General features: G+C 42.3%; 1 protein-coding gene across 4 annotated transcripts; it reads right to left on the bottom strand.

The window, feature by feature from the left end:
• Nucleotides 1-2,211: 2,211 nt before the first annotated feature.
• On the bottom strand, nt 2,212-27,987 carry ACOT9 (acyl-CoA thioesterase 9). 4 transcript variants are annotated; one of them, XM_081794244.1, is made up of 17 exons: nt 27,814-27,987; nt 26,205-26,435; nt 23,999-24,099; nt 22,291-22,317; nt 21,621-21,666; nt 19,308-19,478; nt 19,016-19,053; nt 15,157-15,240; nt 14,407-14,510; nt 8,369-8,442; nt 6,230-6,297; nt 5,385-5,496; nt 5,132-5,222; nt 4,870-4,955; nt 4,362-4,449; nt 4,053-4,203; nt 2,212-3,601 (listed from the first exon to the last, which is right to left on the bottom strand). In XM_081794244.1, the coding sequence occupies exons 1-17, from the start codon at nt 27,831-27,833 to the stop codon at nt 3,513-3,515; spliced, it is 1,581 nt and encodes a 526-aa protein (XP_081650370.1). In that variant the 5' UTR covers nt 27,834-27,987; the 3' UTR covers nt 2,212-3,512. The 4 variants fall into 4 exon arrangements, with proteins under 4 accessions (XP_081650370.1, XP_081650371.1, XP_081650372.1 ...); XM_081794245.1 differs by lacking the exon at nt 22,291-22,317; XM_081794246.1 differs by lacking the exon at nt 26,205-26,435 and having other exon boundaries at nt 27,814-27,981.

Here is a 27,987-nt window from a genome sequence, read left to right as displayed (position 1 = left end):
GCCCAGGAAAGGGGGGGGGGGGGACCATTCACAAGTCGATTCAGAGAGTCAATCACAAATGCAGTGAAAATCTATTCTATAAGGGAACTAAAATCCCAAAACTATTTCACCATCATCTCTCATGGTTAGAGACCTAACTGTATCCTGAGATTACATATATAGCCCCTGTCCCTTTTGCAGCCTCACCTCTCTCTGCAAAATGTGGGTAACAATGCTATTGACCTCCAAAGGTGGCTGTAAGGATTAAATGAGCAAATACATCTGAATGTCATTAGCATATTGCCTGACACATACTAAGACTCCAATACGTTAGTCATATATAAAAGTTCCTTTTTTATGATGATTACATCTTCTCACTGATTATTGCAGCACTTCACCAACATACAAGTTGTCATGGGGTTCTGGAACCAAATAAAGAATCCCTAACTCCTCTCAAATGTTTTTGTTGTAAAGCATAAAACACTGAATTTGAGCTTGAGGGTCTGGCGAGAAACAGAAATTGTTAACAAACTTGTCTTCTCCGTATCAAAATGGAAGCAAATATAAACTACCCTTCACCATCCTCTAACGCACTTCCTTTTGCCTCCCTCTTCTCATGTGTGCAATTTATTAATAGGTATTAATAAGAAAAAAAGACCATGGCCAAGTAAGTTTCACAAAAGCTGATTAAACAAAGTTAAACAGGTGTTCTTACGGACCTACTTTTCGGAGTCTTTTGTAACCTAATATGCTTTAAAAACTACCAGAGGAGGGGTATCCTATGTAGTGTTTCCCAGTGTTACTTGTTAATAAATGTTTATACAAGACTATTTCATTAGCACTAGTATCATCTTCTTTGTCAACTTCCAGGACATCACTGATTGTTCCCGGCACGAAAATGGCTTTGAGAGGCAGGAGGATGGTGTAGTTAGGATCTAAAACTCTGGCTGGCTGCTCTTGGAGCCCTCAAGACACCATTTAAAAAATCCAACCAGCCTGTTAAGAGGTCTGGCCAACCTCCACCCGATTCCAGCCACCCCAGCTGAGGTGCCAGATGTTCCGGCCCCAGACACGCCCCCGGCTGCACACAGCTGCCTACAGCTGCCTAGGTGACTGCAGCCAAGGCCACAGGGATAAGAACTCCCCGGGTGGGCCTGGCCATCCCACAGACTCAAATATGCCTTTAGGAAGATAAAGGGTCTTTCTCTCTGCGCAAGCTTATCAAAAAGAAAACTAAAATGTTGAATTCCCTGGGGTGACGGGTGTGGGGTGGGAGGGGAGACTTCCATTCTTCAGCCATCAAGCTCTGGGCTCTGTTCTAAGACATGAGAGAAAGCAGATCGTCACAGAGAACTCGGGTAGCAAAGGGAATGTGCAGAGTATTCAGGTTCCACAAGAAATGGATCCACGGCATCACAAGGGCACGCACAACATAGTGCACAGCATATCAGTGTCAATTCTTCTAAAAAACCAGTGTTAAAGACACCGTCCTCGAAGACCAACTGAAGAAATGTCTAAGCAAAAAACAAAGAACTTGGTAATAAACGCCTGAAGTAAAATTAGGATGTCTCGGGATGGACAACTCAGTACAAAACCATGTCCAACCCACATTAGGAAATTCCATGCTCAACACGTAATGGTGCTAGGACCAAACACTCACTATCTTTAAAGAGGGACAGAACACTAAATACCTAGAGCCTACTGTATGTCCTTCATACTTCGCTTCATCTCATCTTCTCCAAGTCCTGTATTAAAAATGAAAACCTAAAAAAATTGTTTTAATAAAAATCAAAACCTGTTGTTCTTATCATATGAAAACCTTTAATGGGAGGGAACATGTTCTGAGTTAAGATTCTGATATCCATACCTGAACTAGTAATTTAACTAAAAACACAATAAGCAATTTTTTAAAGTTCAATCTCGGCAAAATTCAAAGACAGCCCGTTAACAAATATCCTTTTTCACCTATCAAAAGGGCAAAGATGTTTAAAAAGAATAAAACTTGGCAAACTTCAGGGAAATCGATGAATGAATGAAGGTCTCCAACTGTTCTAGAAGGTTATGTGAAATGCATATTCAAAGCCTTCAATGTGTGCACACTATTCTGACCTAGGTATCACTTCTCTGCAATTTTCCTAAGGAAATCATTTAAAGGTTAAATATTTTAGCTATTTAGGATATTTACTGGAACCATGCTTAGAATAGCAAGAAAAGTTCTAGAAAGAATCTCAGTGAATAAGCAAAAAATGTTTAAATGTATAACATATAATCTGTACGACAGCAGACAGTAGGTCTCTTCATTGAACTGCCCTTAACACATTCACACAACTCCCAGAGTCCCCACCGAGTCACAGTAAATCTGCAAAATGCTGTACTGAAGGGCCCAGAGAAGCTCAGGATGGTGCAAGTACAGTGTGGGGAAACACCTTGCCAGAGAGGACTCTTTTCTTCCCAAAAGCCTGGTTTTTGTCTCTCCCGGACTCAATCGACCTCCCATCCCATCAAGAAAGAAACTTTGTCTTGGCTAGATTCATGAGAATACCTCCCTTTGGGTTCCTAGGTGACACTATGATCCTGGACACAGAAAGCAGTCCCATGTACTGGTCAAGCGTGCCCTGGCGCCACACTGCCTGCCTCTGAATGCCAGCACCACCACTTACTAGCTGTGAGACCATGAGCAGGTCACTTAACCTGTCTGTGCTTGAGTGACCTAACCTGAGAGGGTTAGAGAACCTACCTCTAGTGGTGGTAGAAGAAATACATGAGCTAATACACGTCAAGTGCTCAGGACAGTGCCTTAGCACATGGCAAGTGTTCAGCAAGCATAAGCAGCCATTATTGTCACTGTTCCTGTTTTTGAATCAGATATATCCTGGCCAGCTCCGAGTAGAGTGTGAAAAGCTATCTGGTGAACGAAAGAACGAACACATGGTCCTGTGTGTCCTCATACAGATCATCTCTGAACACCTCCTCTTGGTATGGCTTTAGGCTTAAAGCTTCCCACAAATCCTTCCAAATGCCTTACCTTTTGTTCGCTCCCTTCACCCCGACTTTTCATCTGCCTCCTGCCAACAACCAAAGCTGGGAAGGAGAGGCAGGCAAAACACAGAGGACTCATGTAGGGTTGATGGGATTTAGACAATACAGGGGAACTGCAGCGTCAGGCTTAAGGAATACCCTCCAAATACCTTGGCAGGAAACTGCACATACGGATAGCTTGTGATAAGCTTAAGAAAAGAAACGTTTCCAACTGCATATAAAGGCATTCTGCCCTCATTTCTTTACCACACAGGAGGTGACATGGTAGGTTTCTAATTTAAATTGTCTTGAGAGTGTTTATTGTTTAATAACTCCCTCTTCCTCTGCCCCACCCAGCCACTCTCTTGTTCTGCTTTGCTGATCATCCTAAAGGTTGAATACATTCTTCTTCTCAACAGAGGATGAGAATAAAGACTGAAACCAAAACACTTGATCGGGCTTTCAACAGGCACTATGCCACCGTGGAGGGCTGCTCTTAAACAAGCATGGTTTTCCTAGGGCTCCACAAGGTAGTCCTTTCTCAAGTTCGCCGGTACACTCATGGAGTTGAAATGCCGCTGCCCATCTAAATACAACATGGACTCTGAAACACAAAAGAGAGAACCATGGAGAAGCCCATGGCACCTTACAAAATCATTGTACAGACAGCTAGGCTACTTGGGAACAAGAGGGCAACAAGGAGCTTGCAAAAATGGCTCTAGGCAGGCCCTGTCGGGCTGGGGGTGTGCAAGGATCCTGAGGGGTGAGCCTCGACTCGTGCCCCTTTCCTGTGGCTGCACCAGTCTCTGACCACCAGTGGCCGCTTACAGCTGGACTGACCCTTCAGACGGTAGCCAGGTCAGGCAGAGCAGCGACGGCAGCCTGCAGGCCATTAGGCATCCTGGCCGTCAAGGCTGCAGACCCTCGAAAGCGCTATCTCCTAGAGATACGCTCTTGGAGCTAAGAGGCATCTCTATACTTCCTACAACAATTTAAAAGAAGAAAAATTTCTTTATACGTTCTTCCATTCACTAAGGACAGACATTGCTGCTTACCTCCGTAGGTTCTGGGGAAAACCAAGGGCACTTCTTTTTCTGACATGAACGTGAAATGGAAGACATTGGTGGTCATATGCTCTTTATTCGCAAGAGAGGCCACCTCACTGTGCACTCTGACTTGAATGTAATTGTCCCGAGTAAAGCAAACCTAAGAGATTTAGACCTGATAGTTAGTCAAGTGCATTAGGAAGGGGAGAAAAGCCAGTCATAAGAGAAACAGTGGCTTTAGAATTAAAAAAAAAAAAAAACCTTCTCTTCTGGGCCCGAGTGATAAAAAATTTATTTCATCCCTCATCGCACACCTACCTGCGAAGAAAGAAACAGCAGTGATCCAACCTCAACGGGTTTCTGAAACATGATATCATCCACTGCTACTACAAACGGTCGGGAACCACTAACAGACAAAGGCAGAATTTGGGTCAAACACAAAATTCAGATGTCTATTTCTCCCCTAACAATCAGCTGAAGCAAAACGTGAATGATAAGAGAATAAACCTAGGGAAGGGGCAAATAATCATACCAGTGAGAAATGGTAAGGGATGCCAATATGACGAGATCACCACTCTATCTTTTCCTTTCTGCATTGTCATCACCTTTTCTCAGTAGGTCTTTAATGCACTAACTGACAAAGTCAGAGCAACAGCCTTTGAAAATGAAGACCAAGTGGAGGTGGTATCAGTGTGAAATTGATTGAAAAACAAAGCACATACCCCAACACATCCAGACTGGCCTAAAATGGTTCATTTCAACGGGGTACTGCAAACTGTCTCTCAGAAGCTGAATACTTTTACTGGCGCCACACTGCCAAACTCACCCAAAGTTACAAGCAGTAGCCCATCCAAGTTCATACGCTTTCCTCATAAGGAAACCGCCAAAGATCCGATTGAAAATGTTCCGCTCCTATAGGGCATAAAATAATTATTAACAAATACAAGCTCACGACCACCCTCATATACAGAACAAAGGAATTAACAATGCCACAGAACAGAGGTCAGTTTGAAGGCGGATCAAATTTTAGATGAGAATCACCAAAGCAAGTTATCCTCTTTAGAAGATTTTTCATTGGCTTACAATACCTGAGGATGGCAAATTTCCAAGCTCTTCAGTTTTGAATCCTCCATCCACACCGCATGAGGGGGTAAAACTCGACTTTGAAAACTTATAGTCCTGTACAAAAGGAGATTCAGGAAACCCTCTTAATGCCATGCTTTTACTGATGAAAGGTAAAATATATGCAAACAACTCCCAAGATGTTGAGGCCCACGTGGCTCTGGAGAAGGCCAAGGTTTAAATGCTTTCCCAACCTGGAATCTCACCACCCTAACTTACTTTGGATCGAGCGTGCTAAGAAACATCTCATGTATGGTTGTCCTCTCCTCGGCACTGGGAGCCATTTTCAGTAATGACGTGGAGCTGAAGGCAACCCTTCTCCCCTTGTTCACTGGAACACAGGACGACAAGGAGCTACGATCAGGAGGGTCCCACTGCAACACTGCGGTTACTGACCTTGGCTGCCTCGGACCCTACAAAGGCAGTATCTCCTGACTTCAAAAAGCCCACCGGAAATTGTACATATATCCCAAAGAAGGCTGCTGAGGCTACATAAAGTGTCCAGCGACTCCCTGCTTTCACACGGAAATTACACTGGCTCAGTGTGAGACCACTTAAAGACCACACTTAGACCATCCAGGGCGCCTGGGTGGCTCGGCTGGTTAAACGTCCAACTTCAGCTCAGGTCATGATCTCATGGTCCATGAGTTTGAGTCCCCCATTGGGCTCTGCACTGTCAGTGTGGAGCCCACTTCAGATCCTCCGTCTCCCTCTCTCTCTGCCTCTCTCTCTCTAAAATAAAATAAACATTTAAAAAAGTTTTTAAAAAGACCATCCTGAACCAGAGCCCTGACCAGCAGTTATTTCACTAAGATACATTTCCCATTTTACTAAAAATGAGAAAACAAATTTTTGCACTTAACAAATATTGTCTAATCAGGAAAACTGTTAAACTATGGATTCTGGAACCAAAAATAAGGTATTTTTAATTTCAATAAATTCTCAGCATGAATAAGACTACTTGACTGGTATGAACAGTCCATACATGCTCTTAAATAACCTCTTCTGCAGTACAGCTAGTGTGCTTTGCAGAACCGTATCTTATTATAAACAAATTAATATACATTCTCCTTGTCTAAAGAGTTCTTCTTCCTCTGGGCTTTCAAGGATGAGTGGATTTACAAATGCCGGCCTAAAGAGAAGAAAAGAAAAGAATACAGTTTAAGAGGCTTATAAATACAGTTTTCCCCAGGAAAGGTGGAAGGTGAACAATTTACCCACTGGTTTCCAAGTCTCTGCTGTTTGTTTTAGGTAATGCTTACTCACTGTTTCATATAATAACCCAGGAACAAGTAAGGAGCCCTCTAGTTACAGAGTAAGCTGTACACTAGAAAGTTCCCATTATAAAAAGAACACTGCCTCTCACCAAAAAGTTTCCCCTGACTGTCATAACGAGGAAACAGTCAAAAATACACTGTAGAACATTCTACAGGACAACTGGCCTGGACCCTTCCAAAAATGTCAACGTCTTCAGAGATAGAAAATGGCAGGGGGATGCTTTAAAAAAAAAACAACATAATAACTACATGCCATACATGATCTTCAATCAGATACTGACCCAGGGGAAAGAGCTATAAAAGATATTTTAGGGACAAATGGCAAAGTTTGAATATGGATTGTATATTAGATAACATAACTGTCTCACTTAAATTTCTTGGATATAATAAAGGCATCGAGGCTTTGTAACAGAATAACCTTATTATTAGGAGACAGATGATGGACTATCCAGGGGTGAAGTAGTCTCAAACTTACTTTCAAATGATTCAGGGAAAGAGTGTGTACATGTGTGTATTTATATAGAGAGGGTAAGACAAAATATCAATTGGTGAATTGAAGGTGAGGGCTCTCTGGGTGCTCACTGCATCATTCTACTTTTCTGAAGGTGGCAAATTTCTCAAAAGAGAAAACAGATAAAGAGGGGGGTGCTTTCACTGTGGTAGAATCCAAAGATTTGATGAAACAACAATGGAAACAATGGGAGAGAAATTTTAAATAATGCCACAGGGCCGGAAAGGAGTCCCCCACCCAGGGCCAGCCCCTAGGACCCGCAGGTCTGCCCAGCCCAGTGGGAAAGTGAAGAGCAGCATTCTACACTCACATCTGTTTGACCTTAACTCACTCTTCCAAGGCAGTTTTTCATGAGGCAGCAAAGATTTCTCAATGAGGACCCCTACCTCAAGTTTCTAATACAAATTAGATTCCCACAGGCCCCCAGACCCTGTCCTATACCAATAGCAATCCTGTACTATTTCCTCCCAGCCCAGAACCCACCCCCCACAGTTCAACAGTTTTTTCCCCCCGTTCGAATGCCTTCCGGGTGACTGCTGTTAGGAACCAAGAATTCAACTTAAGGGGAAAAAAGTATGAAGCCAAATAAGTTAAAATCTGTAAAGTTCAATCTGACTTGGAATTGATGGTACATTAACTCACGAGGTCCGATATTTGTTGCTTTTTAATATACATCCTAACTCTGTCCACTGAAAAGGCTTAGAAATAATGACAAATGAGTAGAAAATATAGTTCTAGTGCCCAGATTCTGGTCTCTAAATACCAGTACTCACTAAGAGGAACCCCAAGACTCCTCAGAGAAATGGCTGATTCTGGGCCTGAGGAAGAAAATGTGTTAAGTGAGCCCAAGATATCCCACCGTACCAGAGAACAGGAAGACTGGCGGGGAAATGTGAAACAAGTTTACTCCAGGAGCCGGCTTAAAGGAGCTCCCACTGCCCAAACACAGTATGCTCTGAGCATCAAGAACAATGGCTGCAACTTACTGAAATACATTTACTATTAAAATCCATGAATTCATTGGGGCGCCTGGAGGGGCTCAGTCAGTTAAGCGTCCAACTTTGGCTCAGGTCATGATCTCACGGTCTGTGAGTTTAAGCCCCGCATCGGGCTCTGTGCTGACAGTTCGGAGCCTGGAGCCTGCTTCACATTCTGTGTCTCCCTCTCTCTCTGCCCCTCCCCTGCTCACTCTGTCTCTCGCTCTCTCTCTCTCAAAAAAATAAACATTTAAAAAAATAAAATATAATAAAGAAAATAATACGTTTTTAATAAAGAGATGAAGCAAATACGGCAAAAGTGTTAAAACTTCTAAGTCTAGGTGATGAGTATATGGAAATTTCATTATAGTCTTCTCTCCAGTTTTGTGTATCTTTGAAGTTTTCCAAAATAAAGAATTAGGAAAAAACAGCAATTACCCTTGATTTTCAGAATCACGAGCCACCATTACAAAGGTTGCATCCAAAACAGGACAAAATTCATTGCCGTGTAACTAAAGAACAGTGGAAAGAAAATACAGACATAAGAAATACATTTAACAAGAAGACCTATGACAATTCTAACAGATGTCATGCATGCTTTGGAAAGGGCTGCAATTAGAAAAAGAAAAGTGCTGGGGCACCTGGGTGGCTCATCAGGTTAAGCGTCCGACTTCGGCTCGGGTCATGATCTCACGGTTCATGAGTTCGAGCCCCGCATCGGGCTCTGTGCTGACAGCTCAGAGCCCGGAGCCTGTTTCAGATTCTGTGTCTCCCTCTCTCTATGCCCCTCCCCAACTCATGTTCTGTCTCCCTCTGTCTCAAAAATAAATAAACATTAAAAAATTAAAAAAAAAAAAAAAAGAAAAGTGCATCATTAACCACCATCTGCTGAGTTGCCAGACACAGAACTAAGCTCTGGGTGGGAATGGAGCAAGACCAAGAAGGCTGTGGTCTTGGAAAAGGAGAAAGACACCCCAAAATTCAAACAGTACACCATGCGAGAAGGGCTGGGATGGACATGACCTACAGGCTTTGGAAGTGTGCGTGACTGAGACTCAAGGGCAAGGGTCACAGAGGGACCCTCTGCATCAATGTCACTTAACTGTCCTGCATTATGCAAAGTTCTGGCTTTCTTGAGGCCTACCTGTCCTCACAATGGCACACAAAGCCAGGTGAAGTGCCCACCGCTCTCATGGACATTAGAATATTCAGGTAACTTCAGTATGCCAGCTACCAGCACACGTTTGTGCCCCCTTAGCTGAGCGTAGGGGGCTCCCAAGAAGGGGTAAGGATCACTGGTCATTCCATGTAATGAGTGAAATAGTTACAATGTACAAGCCTTTGAGGCTTTGAGGTACTTCTTCATTCTCTAGGAATCTGTACTTCCAGGGAAGTTATATCATAAAGTCCTATCATAAGCTGAGGGCATACTAGGCTCACTCTTCAACAAACCTCCTCACTAGTCCTCCTCGCTGCTGTCTGTTCAGGCCCACATCGCCTTCCCCCTCAACCTTCTTCCCACATCTGCTCTAAGCTTGCTGGCAATATATATAAAGCTCTCCACGACAGAGTCCAGATTCCTCTCTGCTCACCAAACACGCCCCTCACACCTGCAACCTTTCCCTATGCACACCTGACAACTTGGAGGTCTGGAATGTACCGTGCTGTTGAATGCCTCCCATCCATGCCTGAGCCTGGGCCTTCCTCACAGCCACCTTCCTCAAGACACTTTTCCCCACCCCTGCCCCCTCCCCAGGCAGAGTTCATCATCCCTTCCTTGGTTTGCCACCAGAGTGGAAATAAAGTCCTCCCTGAAAGTGGTACTCAATGTAACAGAGATGGATACTATTCCCACGGGGAACACTTGGAAATGTGCAGAACTGGTTTTGGTTGTCACACGGCTTGAGGGACATCACTAGCCGGGCAGGGGTAACCAAGGAGCTAAACACCTCACAGTGCGGGGGACTGTCCTGCATAACTAAGAATTTTTCCTACATCCAATGCCAGTAGTGCCTCTGTTGAGAAAAGCTGCATGATACTTAATATATTACAGATCCTCCTCGACTTACAGCGAGGTCACATCCCCACAAATCCATCATAAATTGAAAATATCTTAAGTCAAGAATGCATTTAATACACATAAACTACAGAACATCACAGCTTACCTAGCCTACCTTAAACATGCTCAGAACACTTATATTAGCCTGCAATTGGGCAAAAGCATCTAACATAAAGCCTCGTTAATAACAATGTGTTGAATATGTCAGGGAACTTATTTAATACTGTTCAGAGAGTATAAAACAGAAAAGCCATATGGGGACAGGCGGGTTGCAAGTGCGTCAGTCCTCTACCCTCCTGATGGCGTGGCTGACCAGGAACTACAACTCACTGCCACTGCCCAGCACCACATATCACCAGCCCAGAAAAAGATCAAAATTCAAACTTTAAAGTACACTTTCTACTGAACACTCTTTCACACCATCATAAAGCCAAAAAATAGGAAGTCAAACCACCCTAAGTCAGGGACCATCTGTATATCATAATCACCGACTGCAGCACGCTTTTCTTGAGGACAAAGACCATTTTTACTCACATTTGTATGCCTAGCACTTAGCACAAAGACTGGCAGATAGAAGATAATCAATGATTGATGATGTATATGAGTTGAGGCAGAAAATTATCAAGCACTACCAGAATGTAAACTGTAAGAGAATGAAACGTTGTTTAGCTCACTGCTATACACTGAGCACAGAACACGCATTCGATAAACTGCTAAGTGAATGTTAAATGAATGGACACGAGGAAGTGGGCTAGGTGACTCACACCCAGATGCTGCTTATGTCAAGGAGCCTACAGTGTAGTCAAAGAGAAAAGATGTGTTCATATGCAGCTCTGCAGAGGAGAAGAGCAGGTACCAGGAGGAAGAATCAGAAGTCATGGGGAAGGAACAGGCACTATGAGCTGGAAGGATCAGGGAAGGATTGAGCATAAGGTGGCCTGGAAGCAGAGGTAGAATACGAATGTGTGGAGCCAGAACATGAGGATTTCAGGCAAGAAAAAAGAATAAGCAATGATACTCATCCTACTCACTCACTGTTTACATTATGGTTTATTATAATGAACACCTACTAGTGCCAAGCATCAAGAATGCAAAATTGAGGGGCCCCTGGGTGGTTCAGTCGGTTAAGCGTCCAACTTCAGGGCAGGTCATGATCTCTCAGTTTGTGCATTTGAGCCCCACATCGGGCTCTGTGCTGACAGCTCAGAGCCTGGAGCCTGCTTCAGATTCTGGCCTCCCTCTCTTTCTGTCCCTCCCCTCGCTCACACACTCTCTCTCTCTCTCTCTCTCTCTGTCTCTCAAAAATAAACAAACATTAAAAAAAGAATGCAAAAATGAGTAACTCCCTATTCTTTGAATGCTCAAAATGTCCAGCAGCAAGCTCTAAGAAGGTATAGGAATGATAAGTCAGAGGGAATACAGTTGTAAAGGCAGGTGGGAGCTAGTTTGTGGAGCACCTTAGATCCTAACTAGTCAAAAGAGTTCAGACTTTAATCCACAGATAATGGTCACTGAAGGGTTTGGAGAAGGAAAGCAATGTGATTTAAGATTGCCTTTATAAGATCTAACTCATAAAAATCTGTACAATTAACAGAGAGAGCAAAGACTAGAGGCAGGTAGACCATTAAAAGACAGTTAAGGTACTCACAAAGGAGGCAGTGAGGCCTTGAATGAAACACAGAGGCCGAGAGGAAAGAGAAGAAAGAACTCTCTGGTGGGTTGCTATGGGTGATGAATTTGCAAGACTTGGCAAAAGGCTGTATAGGAAAGGACGAAATTAAAGATATGACAAAGGTTTGGACCCAGGGCAGCAAAGGGGGAAATGGAGGAGGATCAGGATTGGGAAGGAAGCTGAGGTACTCAGTTTGTCACACACCTGATTTAAGGTAGCAAGAGCACGTGTAGGAGGAGAGATAAAACAGGTGTGCAGAAAGATGAGTCTGAAGGTCAAGCCCAGAAAATATTTGGGACCACCTCCATAGTAATGATAATAAATGAACATTATTGTCAACATTTGATTAGTGGTTACTGTGTGACAGGCAATGTACCAACTAATTCCTATGGTTAGGTTGTTTTGTCATTTCATGCTTACCACACAATAAAACATGGTACTATTACTGTTTCCACATTACACTTGAGAAAATGCAAACTCAGAGAAGGTAAGTAATTTACCCACATTCACATGGCTAATAAGCAGCAGAGTTGGGATTTAAACCTACATGTACCTAAACCAGAGGCAAAGCACCTACCGCCAAGCTTCCTATCTGGAATAGAAAGGATCACTCAAGTCTTGAGTTACTAGTCAAAATGGTCAATGAGAAATACAAACTTAAAACAGAAGTTTGTACTTGTCTGACAGTGATTTTCATTGGCCCTCTCCTCACAATAACTCCTGTAACTCTTTTCAACCTATTTGGCCCAGATTCAAATTACCTTGATTCCTATGGCAGGAATCTGAGCAGTCTAGGAATCAACCATGAAGATTAAAAAATGCAGACAGGGGCCGCCTGGACAACCCAGTCGGTTAAATGTCCGACTCTTGACTTCGGCTCAGGTCATGATCCCAGGGTGGTTGCATCAAGCCCCGAGTTGTGCTCCTTACTGGGCATGGAGCCTTCTTGAGATATTCATTCTCATTCTCTCTCTCCCTCCCTCCATCTCCCTCCGCCTCCTCTCCCTCCTCTTCTTCCTCCTCCTCTTCCTCTTCCTCCTCTCTGCCCCTCTCCACCCCTCAAAACAAATAAACTTAAAAAAAAAAACAGTATGGACTAATCATAGCAGCATCCCCATCATGCTTACTGTGTTTTGTTCTAACAACAGTATTACTGTCAGCTATGACAACATGGAACTTAAAGAATCCAACTACTTACAGAGAGCCCCAAATAAAAAACTACTTAACTATTTTGACAAAAACTTTAGTTACTGCAGAACAAGCTTTAGACTTTTTCCAAAAGGTGAAGTACTTCATAATTCCAGAAGAGAAAAAGTCTATCTGAATAATGAGCCTACTAAATACTCTGGCGTAACTGAAGAAGTCATTCTTTTTTTTCCTTATTTTTTTTATTTGAGCATAGTTGACAATGTCACATTAGTTTCAGGTGTACAACACAGTGATTCAACAAGTTTATATGTTATGCTGTGCTCACCAGAATGAGTCATTCTTTTTTTTTTTTTTTGAGAGAGAGAGAGAGAGAGAGAGAGAGAGAGAGAGAATGAGAATATTCCACACAGGCTCTGCACTGTCAGCACGGAGCCCAAGGCAGAGCTCAAACTCAACCGCAAGATCATGATCTGAACCAAAGCTGGCAGCTTACCCGAGCCACCCAGGTGCCCCCAGAATGAGTCATTCTTAAATAAATTTTCACAATGAAACGTGGGACATACTCTGAATTATCTGATTTCTGTGCTATTATCCTCTTTGAGGTACATGTTTCTTGTCAAATTTCTTCATTTCTTTATAACAGCTACTCAAAGTTCTGCTCCTTAGCCGGGCTGTTCCTAACTGCTACATTTAGTCTAAGTGACTGTTATGGGTTGACTTGTGTCCTCCAAAAATATATGAAGTCCTACCCCTTGGTACCTCCGAACATACCTTTACTTAGAAATAGGGCCGTTTCAGATATAATCAGTTAAGATGAGGTCATACTGCAGTAGGGTGGGCCCTTAATCCCATATTACTGATGTCCTTATAAGAAGAGAAGAGGGGCACCTGGCTGGCTCAGTCGGTAGGGCATGCAACTCTCGATCTTGGGGTCATGAGTGTCAGCCCCACGCTGGGCACAGAGATTATTTAATAAAAAAGAAGAAGAAGAGAAGAGACGCAAAGACACAGACACCCAAGGGCGAAAGAAGCCGAGATCAAAGGGTTCAAGCTGCAAGCCAAGGAATACCAAGGACTGCCACCAAACCATGAGAAGATAGGAAGAAGCAAAGAAGGATTCTCCCCCTACAAATTGTAGAGGGAGCATGGTCATGCTGAAGCCTTGATTCTGGACTTCTGGCTGCCAAACTGTGAGATAATTAATTTGTTATTTTTAGCCACCCAGTTTTTGGTACTTTGTTCCAGCAGCCCGAGGAAACTAACACAGTGACCAGTAAGTACCATTCGTGCCTGATGTAACTCAGACTTTTGTGAAATTCTCTGGGGCAAAACCAGAAATAAGCACCTTGACATGTTTTGAAAGTAATAAACAATGAACCAAGACACCAAACAAAGTGTCAGTCTTTGTCCAGGAAGAACACGTTAATAACCCACCATCTGCATGACACGAATTTTCAATTCTTTTTCTAGAACTGGTGAGCTATATACCTGTCATAGGTATAGCATAGGTAAAAAGCATAGGTAAATATGCTTTTCTTTCGCTGGGACTAGCTGGTTGTATTGGAACAAGCCAGCAACCTTTAGACGAACACATACCTGAAACATTTGCATCTTCACTTCCATGGATGTCTTCCCAACCCAGCTGACATGGCCACTGAACTTGATGTCCTGTTCTGGACTTAAGCTCGTCTTACACATATCTGCGAAACAGAAAGTCAATCTGAGTTCAAACCACACCCCAAATTTTCCGTATTACAAAAGGAAAATTTCATTTTATATTCTGGCAAATTCCACCACTTTTCCTTTTTTCTTTTTTTTTAGTCTTCAAAACTAAAAACAACGTTTTTGACATACAAAAGAGAACTGTATACCTTTTTGAAAAATGTAGACAATGCAAAGAATATAAAAACTAAAACTGGAGGGGCGCCTGAGTAGCTCACTCGGTTAAGCATCGGACTTCAGCTCAGTTCATGGTCTTGCAGTTGGTGGGCTCAGGCCCCACACTGGGCTCTCTACTGATGGCACAGGCTCTGCTTTGGATCCTCTGTCTCCCCCTCTCTCTGCCCTTTTCCCACTTGCACTCTCCCTCTCAAAAATAAATAAACATCATGAAAATAAATAAATAAACAAACATTTTTAAAACTAAAAAAAAAACTGCAATTATGCAAAACCCTTCCACTCAAAGATCATTTTAATAAATATGTATTTTAGTATATACCATGAGACATTTTCAAACACATATATACATAAAAATTTTTCCATAAAACAAAAATATTTCCTCTAATTTCAATAATCTCTTGTGATTACTAAGAATTCTAAGTATCCATAGAAAATAATATTGCTTACCAATCTTGTCCACCAGGGCTGTAACTATAGACAGAGGAGACGCCTTAGCTGAATGAATCTTGGTGTGCATGTAGCAAATGAGAACTGTAAGAAAAAAGAAGAGAACCAAAGAAAGGAAACGCAAGATTATTGCTCAACATTTACAACTGAATCCCTGAATCCATAAAAAGTCTTATCTCGTTTTGAAGACCCAATCCCCCCATATCCCACTAGCAGCTTTATCCTAGGTCCAAAGACTTCTACACATTGAAGTGATTTGGGGATCTTCTAATCTGAGTACCCACTCAATTTTAGATTTGGTCAAGAAGCCGAAGTCTAAAGCCCAAGCCCAGCAGGTGGCCCATCACCACTCCACAGAGACACACTGCCTCAATTAGAAAAAGAACCCAGCACATGAGTCCAACAGCATCAAACATCTTCATAAAAGAGAAACAAATCACAAGGACTCAGCTATCTATTTTCCCTCTGACTCCTTATCATGAAGCAACCATTTCACTTAGAGTTATTCCTCCTTCCTCCTAACACCTTTGACTCCTACACCACCTTGAGACTATCTGTATACTTGCCATATTTTAATAAGCTAAGCATGCTTCTGTGCATTTAAAGTTGTATTATACTCCTGTGTTTAGTGGCCTCCCTGCTTCCCCCATGATTCATTCAAATTTGTATCTTCAGCCCTCAGGACATGGGTCTGCACCCAATAAATATTTGTTAAGTGACAAAAAAATCCTTCCATCCATGCACCTCCTAACAGATGCACTGGGGGAACGAGAGGCTAAAGGCAAGAAAGTCCACTTAAAGCCTCTGTGGTACCCACAGAATAAATCATATGTGCCTGGCCTAGGTCAGTATCGATGGAAAAGAAGAGAATATTTTAATAATCTCTTCAATATGTTAATAATCTCAGGTCTCTAGCTTGCCTGACTGAAGATGGTACACCATTCACTGAAAAAGAGAATAGAGGAAGAATAAAATGGACTATTTTCAACATGTTAAATATGAGAAGCCTAGGGCATATCCAAATGGAGATGTCCAATAGGCGAGAGGGCAAAGTGATCTGGAACTCAGAAAAGCAGGGCGGGAAATGTAGGTTCCTAAGTATTCCACATACTGATAACAAGTGAAGCTCTGGGAGTGTACAGATAAGCAAAAAAAAGGGGAGAAGACAAAACCCTGGGGATAACCAACATTCAAAAGATCACTAGGAAAAGAGGAACAAGGAACAGCCAGAGAGGTAGAAGTGTCACAAAGCCCAAGGATGAGCTCAACAATATTTATCAGGAACCACAATAGGGTCAGGTAAACCCTGAAAAGCACCCATTAGATCACAAAATAAGGGGGAAAATGGAGAGCTTGGCAAGAGCAGTTCAATGGCTCTGAGGAACAGAAGCCAGCAAGTGTGAGAATGAGAAATAAACAGGAAGTCATGATACAGAGGCAGTAAGAGCAAATGACTTTTTCCAACTCTTTCCATAAAGTTAGCTCTGAAGTGAAAGAGAAAGATAGTTTGACAGTGTTCTAAGGGAAGGAGATTTTACCTACTTTCCATTATAAGATGGAAGAGCCTTGAATATGTTTAGAAGGTGAGGGAATGTGAAGCTGAGAAACGGCTTGCAATATGAGAGAGAAAGATTAGGTGATAAGGCAAGTTCTTTAAAGAACTTGAAGGAACAGAATCAAGTGGAGAGGTGAAAAGAATGGCCATCAACAGGAGGCAATGAGGAAAAAACAGGTTAATGCCAAGGGAATCTGTGTATTTAGGGACACCTAAGTAAACCAAAGTCAAGAGTGTGTGTGTGTGTGTGTGTGTGTGTGCACGCGCACGTGTGTGTAGTTTTTGTTAAAACGCCAATAAGAATGTTTAACTGAATTTATTTAATCTGAAGAAACATGCAGCTAGGTATAAGCCTAACAATGGACTCATTTCTATATTGTAGAAGTCATTAGACCCTTTCTTTAAACCCATTCCCAACAGTTCAGTCCAAAAGTCATTAGTGAGAGCAAGCAAGGTAGCCCAGAGTAAGGTGCTAAAGCCCAAACAGGGCCGGAGGACATAAAAAGAGAAGGCAACAAAAGCAATGGCCCAGCATGTTGCAGCTTGAACACAATGAGGAGGGTGACCCAGCAGAACAGGACCTGGTATGAATCCCAGTGAGGTGAGGGGAGCATCCATGAGAGGCTAGGGGTGGCAGAGATAAGAAATGAGCTACATACAGGGGGACCTTACCAAACAAGTAAATAGATTTAGAATAATGGAGCCAGCTGGGAAGAGGCATTACAAATATGAAAAGGGGGAAATGAATGAAACTGTGGTGCTGATCCAGAATTGCAACTGCCAGTGTGAGCCCATGGTCTTCAGAGATGGATAGACAGACATAGATATAAATTTATGTGCATGTGCAAATATTCTCCAGCTTTTCCACTGAAAGAACATGGGAGCAGTGACACCCCAGCAGCAGTGACCACTCCCAGTACCCCTATCTTGGTTTCTAATTACCATTCCCTATCAAAAAGAACCAGAGCTCCTTGGAGATTTGGCTGATTCCAGGACTGAGGCAGGGAAAGTACAAATGAGCCTAGGAGGTCTTATTGTGCCAGAAAGTAAAGAAGTGCTCAAAGAATGATGGGGACACATTAAAAAAACACAGAAGTCAGCTTGAAGGGATTGGGACAGTCCCGGCACAATTTGAGCACCACAAGAGATGACAGCGACATATTACAATCCATTCAATAAAATAGGAATCCTTGAGTCCATACTGATTTTAAAATAATACATTGGAAGTCTGAGAAGGAATGGAATGTTTATAAGATCTGAAATTACCTGCCAACCAGGTACTTGTTAATTACAAAAGCGCAAAGAGTAACTTTACAGTGAAGAACCCCGACATACACTGCCTTCATCAGAGAACCAAAGTTAACATCCCAGTAATGGGACAAATGAGAATTATGCACCAGTTGATGAGATGCAATAAGAACACATCATCCCTTCTGTGGTGTTCCTGCCAAAGGTGCATGTCTCAAATCCCATCTTGGGGAAGCATAAAATAAATCCAAATTGAAAGAAATTGTACAAAAGAACTGGCCTATAACCTTCAAAAGTATTAAGGTCATGAAAGTCAGAGAAATACTGAGGAGCTATTCCTGACACAACAATTAAATGCAACATGTGATTAAGAAATGGATCCCTTCTGGGGCACCTGGGTGGCTCAGTCAGTCGGGTGTCCGACTTCGGCTCAGGTCATGATCTCACAGCTCGTGGGTTCGAGCCCCGTGTCGGGCTCTATGCTGACAGCTCAGAGCCTGGAGCCTGCTTCAGATTCTGTGTCTCCCTCTCTCTCTGCCCCTCCCCTGCTCACACTCTTTGTGTCTCTCTCTCAAAAATAAATAAACATTAAAAAAAAAAAAAGAAATGGATTCCTTCTGCTACAAAGGACCACTGGTGAAGGCTGAGTTGCGTCCAAGAATCAAACAGTCTAATGTATCAGGGTTAACTTCCCAATGTTGACAGTTGTATTGTGGTTATGTAGGAGAATGTCCTGGTTTGTAGGAAATACTGTTCTCTCACATGATTCAAAGAAAAAGAATTCTTTGTACTGTACGAACAACTTTTCCAAAAACTTAAGACTTTTTGAAAAGTTATTAGAAAGAAGGACTACTCGGATTATAACTGTTCAGCAGGAATCTACATTTTCAGGAAAAAAATTATGACAATTCAGAGGCAATAGTTGCCCTTCTTTTACTGCTCTTTTAGAATGTCCTCATCTGGGCAAGTTAAAGAATTAAAAAGGCCCTTTCCAGCCAAATGATTCAATATATAGCTATAACTATCTATTTAGAAATACAAAAATAATACCAGTACCTCCTAGGCTGTCAAGATCCTCAAGAATCCTGCCAAATCTGTGAAACAAATAACACTGTGATTAAATGAAAATCATGACGATCACCCCTTAAAAAATGAATAACACAGTTTGGGTGGATGAAAGGTTCTAAAATTGCAGCGATGACTGCACGACTCTGCAAATATACTAAAACCACACAACTGCACACTTTACATAGGTGGACAGTATGGTGTGTAAATTACATCTCAAAGTTTTAGTAACAAAAGAAATAAAAGCAAATAAATGACATAAATAAAAAGAGTGCCGTTTTACCTGATGGTGTTTTGAACAGTCAAGTATTTCTCTCGTAATTCAGGCTGACTACCCAAAGGCAAGAGAACCTCGATATAACTGTCTTTCATTCTCCTGGGTGGCAGTCCTTTCTGTGACTGAGCCAAAAAACTCTGAAGTAATTTTCTTTCCTCCATTGCTTTCACATGGTCTCTGAGAAGAAAGGAGGCAAACTACATGAAACACAGGGGGCAGTGCGATCCCACATGCCATTGACATTCAGGCTGGTCAGACCCTATCAAAGAAGGAAAAAGGTCTGGACCTGCTCACCTTCTCTTCCTTCCCTCCATCCCCACTTGGCACTCAGTGAAATTAAAAACTTTCTGTTAAAATGTCTTGGGCTTATAAATAAAAAAGGTGATACATACTTGTAAGTGATATAAATATACTTAAACAAACCACATATTCACCCTCATCAAAAGGTGTATTCAAAAAATAGAATATTTCAAATCAAAATTAAAAATAGAGGGATGGGCACAAATACATATATGGGCTAAAGAACAAAGTGGCCACTGAATCCCATATTCCCATTTCTCACCTTGACAATTCTCACATTCTCTGTGCCCCCAACTCACTCTCTCTCTCTCTCTTTCTCTATGTCTATGTCTATGTTTATCTCTATCTCTGCCTTCGATTTCAGGAAACAGAGACAGAGGAAGAAAAATGAACTATATCTAAAAGAAGTATGAAAGGCAAAGCAAAAGGTAAAGAGGAAAAGTACATGAAAAGGAGATGGGAAGGGAAGACAAAGAAATGATTAAAGTGGAAAAGAAGAGACAGAGCGCCAAGGGGATAGGAAACTAAAATGCTGACAATGTCATTAATTAAGATAAGCTTCACTTATGAAGTAGTATTGCCAGAAAGGTTTAGCCTACCAAAAGTATAAGAGATAAAGAAACAAGTTAAACAGCACCAGGGAAATCCTGAACATAGAACGTTCTACACAACAAATGGCTTGGTCTCTTTAAAGTCAAGCTCATACAGGTGCCTGGGTGGCTCAGTCGGTTAAGCACCTGACTTTGGCTCAGGTCATGATCTTGCAGTTTGTAGCTTCAAGCCCCACAGTGGTCTCTGTGTGGACATCTCAGAGCCTAGAGCCTGCTTCAGATTCTGTGTATCCTACTCTCTCTGCTTCTCCCCTGCTCACATTCCATGTGTGTCCATCTCTCTCTCCCTCTCTCTCTCAAAAAACTAACTAAATAAATAAACATTTAAAAAAAAAAAAACTTTAAAGTCAAGCTCGTACACAAAAAACAGGAGGGAGAATAATTGTCTACTATTCTAGACTAGGAGCAACCAAAGAGTCATAACCACTAATGCAATATACAATTCTTTATTGGATCTTGATATTTTTTTAAGCTATAAAAGACATTTTGGGAACAGTTGAGAAATTCTGTACGGATGAGTAATATACTATGAGGGAATTACTGTATATTTCATCAAGTAAGAGAATATCTTGTTTGTTGGAGAGACACACGATTGCTGACTTTGTTACACAAGAGAACATATTTATTTATTGGAGATGTATGAAGTGTCATGATACCTATAATTCACTTATATGAATAAGTAAATTACAATTCAGCCAACATATGCATATTGGCAAATCTGGAAAAATGTAAGTACCAATCAAGATAGTAGAGACAGAGGTATTCATCTTTTCTACTTTTCAAAACATTGAAATTTTTCATATAAATAGCTAAAAAAGAAGTCATTAGATAATTTCTATACCAACAATAGATTACTGTATGTCTAGTGATTGCTTTTTCTTTTTATCTCATTTTAGTCTCAAAATTCTATGCACCAATAGGGATATTATCCTATTTCACAGCAGGGAAATACTGAGAGATCAGGTTAATTGTGAAGTGACAAGAAGTAATAAAGGAGCCAGGCTGCATCAAATAGAAAAACCAAGAAACTTGAGTTTTAATTCCCAAACCCTGATCCTTAATTCATTCATTCTCCCTCTGAGTTTCAGTTTCATCATATGTAAAAAAGGGATAGGAACATATGCCATAAGCATGTCACAAGTTTTGTAGAGAATCATTGAGGTAATATACTTGAATGCACTTTGAAAAATGTAGAGTACAGGTAAATGACTTTATTTTATGACAAGAATACATCAAATGATGAGTATGTTGGAATGTTGGTCTTCCCCGCAAGTAAAAAAAACCCTCTCAACCCATTTCCAAACACAGGGCTCCCTCCACCCCTACAATGAGACCATCAGCTGAGCCTAAATACAGCCTAGCATACCACTTTAAAGGTGAAAGGATGAATGAGCACAAGCGTGCTTACCTCCAGTTTGTGGAGACTCCTACTATCTCCCGCAACTTATCACGAACTGAAACAAAAATAAAGAGGTCATTCCAGGAAACAAAAATACTAGAACTGGATTATGGATATGAGTTGAAGAACTATAAAAAGCGACCCATGCACTCAAAAGCTTTAAAGATCCATTAATTTCCATTTAATGCCACAACAAACAGCTCAAGGAAGGGATCAAACCTGTGCTTCCCAAAAACGTGAAACAACTAACTGTCTCCTTAGTGAGAAAAAGAATACTCTGTGCCAATCACTGGGATTTACATACACAAACAAAACAGGGTAACTCCAATTATTCATCGGGTGGGGTAGTATCAGTGTCAGTAGGAGACCCTTTATGATGGAGATATTATGACCAAAATCCTCACCTAGCTTCTTATAGGCAGTTGGTAGAGCAGACTGATTAGTGCAGGGACTGACAGTGATACTCAAATAGGAGTCTCATTCCAACTGATCTTTCATATATTTATACTATCCTAATTGTTAGAAAAGTTTAAGCCACAAAAGTGAAGCAAAGATGTAAATCAAGGAAAAGCAAAGAACGTAATTTAATGTTAGTTAATGCCCAAAAAGTGCAAGAATGAATTAATGCAAAGAAGCTTAAGCACTTAAAGAAAAAGTCGATACTAATTACCACACACACCGTGATTCACATGTATAGGTGAACATGCTATATGGATAAAAGGAAAATAAATTAGATAAGCAGTAGAAATTCAAGACTAAAAAATAAGTCTATAGGATTTCACATGTTGATGTCATGTTTTTTTCCTAGCATTTAGATAGGACTTAAAAGTATATATTCCAGTTATGGGAAATTAACTGTAGCAATACTTGGTCCTTCAATGGCTAAGTGATCAAAACCAAATATGGTTAGATAACATGCACTTAAACTTTAACGAAAAAATAGTTGATTTTTCTATCAAATAATTGTTATACACCACAAATTTGGTACAAACTCTAATTACAACTAAATCAGAGAGAACTGCAGAATATATGGGCATACCTCATTTTATTGTATTCACTGTGCTCCATGAAAGTATGTTTTGTACAAATTGGAAGGTTGTGGCCACACTGCATCACCGCCATTTTTCCAACAGCATTTGCTCACTTCATGTCTCTGTGTCACATTTTGATAATTCTTACAATATTTCAAACTCTTTCGTTATTATTATATTTGTTAAGGTGATCCGTGATCAGTGAGCTTTGGTGGTACTATTTAAACTGTTTTGATACGTACACTGTGTTTTTAGACATAGTCCTATTGCACATTTAATAGACTACGGTGTAGTGTAAGCCTAACTTTTAAATGCACAGGGAAACAAAAAAATTGATTTCACTCACTGTATTCACTTTATTGCAGGGGTCTGGAACCAAACCTGCAATATCTCCAAGGTATGCCTGTAACCACTAGTAAATGTGTCTTATTTCTGACTTTTTTCCCTCCTGAGTTCCTTGAATAAAAGAATGGACAGGAAGTATGCCAAGTAGTACACAGACTACCGACGCTCACTGACATATAATGATTATTACTAGTTTAGTCAGAGTATGAATAAAGGGGGTAGTGAGGGCCAAGAAGTAGAAATTTTAATTAAATATTTGGGACACCTGGGTGGCTCAGTCGGCTAAAGTATCCGGCTTCGGCTCAGGTCATGATTTCATGGTTCGTGAATTGGAGCTCCACAACAGGCTCTGTGCTGTCAGCACAGAGCCTGGAGCCTGCTTCAGATTCTGTGTCTCCCTCTCTCTCTGCCCCTCCCCACTCACGCTCTGCCTGCCCCTCTCTCTCTCTCTGTCAAAAATAAATAAACATAAAAAAATTTTAAAGAAATTTTAATTATATATATGTATATGCGTATGTATATACATGTGTACGTATATATATAATTTGTACCTTTTGAAGCCACAATTTTGTTCATAATGAATACTCCTAAACTGATATAGACAGCCATAGTTTGCATATCAGACTAGAAATTGAAATTAACTTCAACTGAGCATGGATTAACTGTCCCTCTAACAAAACTATAGATCAGGAGCATTTAGTTGCTGCAACTGAAGGGTCCATCTCTTATGCAACAGGTCTCTTTTTTCTCTGCTTTCCCCTTCAGTACCAACACAAAGAAAGTGGAAGCCATTTAATTAAAAGAGCTGTCTCCCAGGCTCCTAGGAACCAAAGCTCAAATTCTGAATGTGGTCTCTACCCAAAGTTATTCTGACCATCTTATAAATGAGAAGTTTATGGAAAAATCTACGTTTAGTATGTCTCATTCGCCCTAAAGTACCTATCTGTATGCCTCCCAAATAAGACAGGGTTTTTCACCACGTGGACCTAAAACACAAACACCCATGCTTGCCTTCATGCATGTGGAGGACTCTCTGTTTCTCGGGATTCTCGGATCCTTGAGTGAGTCCTCTGCCAGAAGCACGCAGCCCCTTGCCCAAGGTGGTACAAAGCCTACAAAACAAGATAAAAAACACTAGAGTAGGTTCTATGGCATCCCGGCAACCCCCAAAACCAGCCCCTCCTCCCAAAACACTTAACCATTCCACACCCTCAGTATACACTTTCTTGTAAGGATCTGTACTTGTTTCTCCAGGGTCTATATATTTGCATATGAGGCTACTCCATAAATCATCTAACTAGAGTAAACATTTCATGAGAGAAGAGACCAACTAGCTAACAATCTACAAAATAAATAAAAGATATCAACCAGGTTTAATGGATTTATTCTTGCTTTTTTATTAGCTTCAGAAGCCCTGAATCAATTTGGTAAACAGCTGAGTAAATTAATTATGAACATTTATTTTGTTCTTTATTATCACACCATATTTCCTCAATAAATAAGCTAAATCCAATTATAAGTTAATAAACTTTGAAAACAGAATTAACCCTTTCCAGACTCAGAGTATTTATTGTGGGCAGAAATTTCCTAATCCCCAAACAAAATAAAAACGATTTACCCAAATGCACCTAACCTAGTCTGCCAAAACAAGTTGTTTAAGTTGGTTTTGGTTCACTGTTAATCTTAAGTGTTGACTCCTAACCACCATCATATCATGGATAACACATATATAATATCAGAAATTGACAAAGTAATCTGAATGCACAGCTGAAGAAGGCAAGGCACTGACAAGGTCAAGAACTCCAGATACTATTACTCATTCTAGTTCAAGTTATTAGTAAATTCTTACTACCTCATGCCGGGACAAGCAAGGACTAACTCCACTATGCCGCCCACCCCCCCCCCCCCCGCCAAAACTTTCTTCATCTGTAAAACGGGGTAATTATAGTACCTATCCTAAGGGACTGTCATAAGGATAAAGAAGTTCACATTCACACATGCACACACGAACACATCTGCAGGCAAGCTGCTCTTTTCACAATCTCAGGCTACTTCCCTTTTACATATACAGCGCTGAGGTGGAGGGAGAGGAAGAAGGGTTTAATCACTACCCAACACCTCAGTACCACAGGGTTACTGGCTTATTCCCTGATAAGACCTAGGGAGTTTTACAGCAAAATCCCTAGGCCTTTAGAAGAAACCGTCAAGAGGCCTTGGGACACTCAGGCCGTAGGACTCCATGATTAAAACTTTCCAATGAAAGGAGACCAAAGAGCCCAATCTCTTCATGGCTTGCCTAAGAAGTCACAGAAGTCACCTAAGGTGTGAAAAGAAGGGTCTTAGCTCTGTTCTGGGTCCCAAGCTTAGGGTAGGTGTCTGGGAAGAGTTTCCAGTACAGTAGCAGGCAATGCCATTCATAGGCCCTCCACCCCGGGGAAATGCCTCAATTTAGAAACTAAACGAATTCAGTGACTCTTTCCTGAGTCTGGAAAAATAAGCTACAAAGACTGCACACTAGTCAAATAACCTAATCATCTTGAACAGTCTGTATTCATTTATGAACTCTTTGCCTCACTAAACAACTAACAGAGTACCTGCTTAAGGTTCAACAGGACTCACAAGAAAGGAAAGCAGGTTTATAAGAGTTATTAGTACAAAGAAAAAGACTTCCAAACTGGGGGAGAGGAGATCAAGAAAGTCTTCCTGGGAAAAGGCACATGGCAAGATCATGGAGCTTTGTAGAAGGCCCTTCACATCATGTCCAATGTAAGCTAAAGTCAACTGTGGCCCTTCCCATAATGACTTTCACTCTGTCTAAACAGTGCTAATAAAGCTTTTATTTTTAAGTGCTATACACAAGAGAGAGACAGAGAACCTTTTTCAGCTGATAGCAAGATCCACAGGAATAGTGAGGGAGATCCAGGACCCCTAAGACAAATGACAGAGATCAGTCATTCAGAACCAGTATGGGCACACAAGGAGAGATGGCGCACCTGTAGCATGATTCCAGAAGCTGGAACAGGGGTGAGGCCCCTGGGGGCCCAGCCAGGCAGAAAGAAGCTGGAGACAGCTGGAGTGCTCAGCTGAAAAGGTTTGGGGGAGAGCCAGACTTGTCCTAGAGTCTAAGTCCCGAGGCCTTAACTGGGCAAGCTGGGAGGTGACACACAGAAAAAGGCATCCTCCTTGTCCAAGTAGCCTAATCAACCCCCCACCTCACCTTACAGGGCCTTGCTGCTCATTCAAGGTAAAGTTCAAATCAGCACCAGAAGTCCTAGGTGCTGGAAGCCAAGCTATCCCAGCCTGAGCGGCAAGGCCCGGGCTGTGGACGGATTGGTGACTGCCAGGCGGCCCACCGACAGCGAAGCTTCTTGTCCTCCCACTTTTAGGTAATTCGGCCTTAAAACTACCTGGGGTAGTGTCTGCTGGGGAATTGCCCTCGACAGGCCCTCTGGAGAAAAAACCATTAGGAAAGAAAATAAGGTTCCGCCAGAAATTGTGCGGCCTTATGTTTAGCCCTTGCCATCCCCTATGGAGACTCCTCTACTTACAGGAAGGATAGCCTCATGCCTTTGCCAGCAAAGGCAGCCAGCAAAGGAGAGACGTGGATTTGAAAGCCTCACTCCGGCAACTAAGGAGTGTATCTCTGGGCACAGGTGACTTCAACCCCTAGGCCCACCTGGCCCCCCGGGGAGGCATTCCAGATGATGACTGAAACCTAGTCGGTTTCGGTACAGAATGGTTAATTAATTCCTAGGTGCACTGTCTGAGAATGTGTGAGGCAAGGGTTTCTAAGGCGTTTTTGGCCCCCTCCTGGCACCTCGGACCGAGACACCACCTTGCCTCGGTCTCATGTGGTTAGGAGGTCATGTCCCTGTAACTGTTCCACTTGAGGTGTTGAGAAATGGAGGGCCTTTCATGAGAACGGCAAAGCAAATGCTTTATAGACTATAGATAATTATAGACAAATGCAGATGCATAATGGAATAATGTAAGAAATTAATAATCAAAGGGTATGCGGGAAAATTAGGGGAAAATCGCCATGTTCTTTCTTAAAGGTTGATGACACATAGGAACATTTTCAAAATTAGGTAATGTTAAAAAACATAGACGACGTATGTTACAAGGAAATCACTCGCATATATAATGCCACGTTTGCTACAATAAATCGGCCAGTTCAACACACTGCTGTTGTCTGTGCCCATTTTTATTTTTGTTTTTTATTTTAGTTTTGTTCTATTTTCACTTTTTCGCCCACGCCGTTCATCCTTCGGAAATCCCTGGACCTGCTGGAGCTGGACTCCGGCACCTAGGCGCACAGTCCTGACTGAGGTCCCGGCAGCCCAAGAGGTGCCCCGCAATCTCTCCCCACATTACAACACACTTAACCCGGAGTCCAAGTGGGTCAAGCACTTAACCCTAAAAGTGCTCTCCCAAGGAGGGCAAAGAGCTGTGAAGTAAGGTGGAGTGCTAAACGCCAGTTCTCTCACAAGCGGCTACCCCCAAACCACACCCGTGATGAGCAAAGAGAAAGGAATTTCAGGGAACACCCAACTTCCTCCAAGTGCCGCTTCGCTTTTAATATCAAACTCCGCTCCAGGAGTGGGGGTCGCGGTGCTTCACTCGGGGGCAGAAGGCACGCGTCCAGGCGTCGTAGCGGAAGGCGGGCGCCCCTTCCCACCCGGCCCCACTTCCCCCCCCCCCCCCCAAACCACTGCGTCAGTCTCGCCAGCCGGCGGCCGGTTCCTAGCGCCCGGACCCGCTAGCAGCGCGGAGGGCGGGCGCCGGCGACCCTCCCGAAAGGGCCACGCCGGACCCCTGCTACTTACCGCAGCGCCGCCCGCCTCATCTTGCCCTGAGGCCGCGCGCGCGACCAGAGACCCGGGCCACGCGAGACAGCTGGCGGAGGGAAGTCGAGAGTAAGGCGAGCGCGAGCGCGGGACCAGACCTCCCCCTTCACGGCCGCACTCTCGCGGGGGCAGCCGCCCAGGGGCGGGGCCTTC

This window comes from Panthera onca, chromosome X, assembly GCF_046562875.1.
Source record: "Panthera onca isolate mPanOnc1 chromosome X, mPanOnc1 haplotype 2, whole genome shotgun sequence".
Taxonomy (NCBI): domain Eukaryota; kingdom Metazoa; phylum Chordata; class Mammalia; order Carnivora; family Felidae; genus Panthera; species Panthera onca.
The sequence above is the reverse complement of the archived record's forward strand: the minus strand, read 5'-3'. Positions and strand labels throughout refer to the sequence as shown.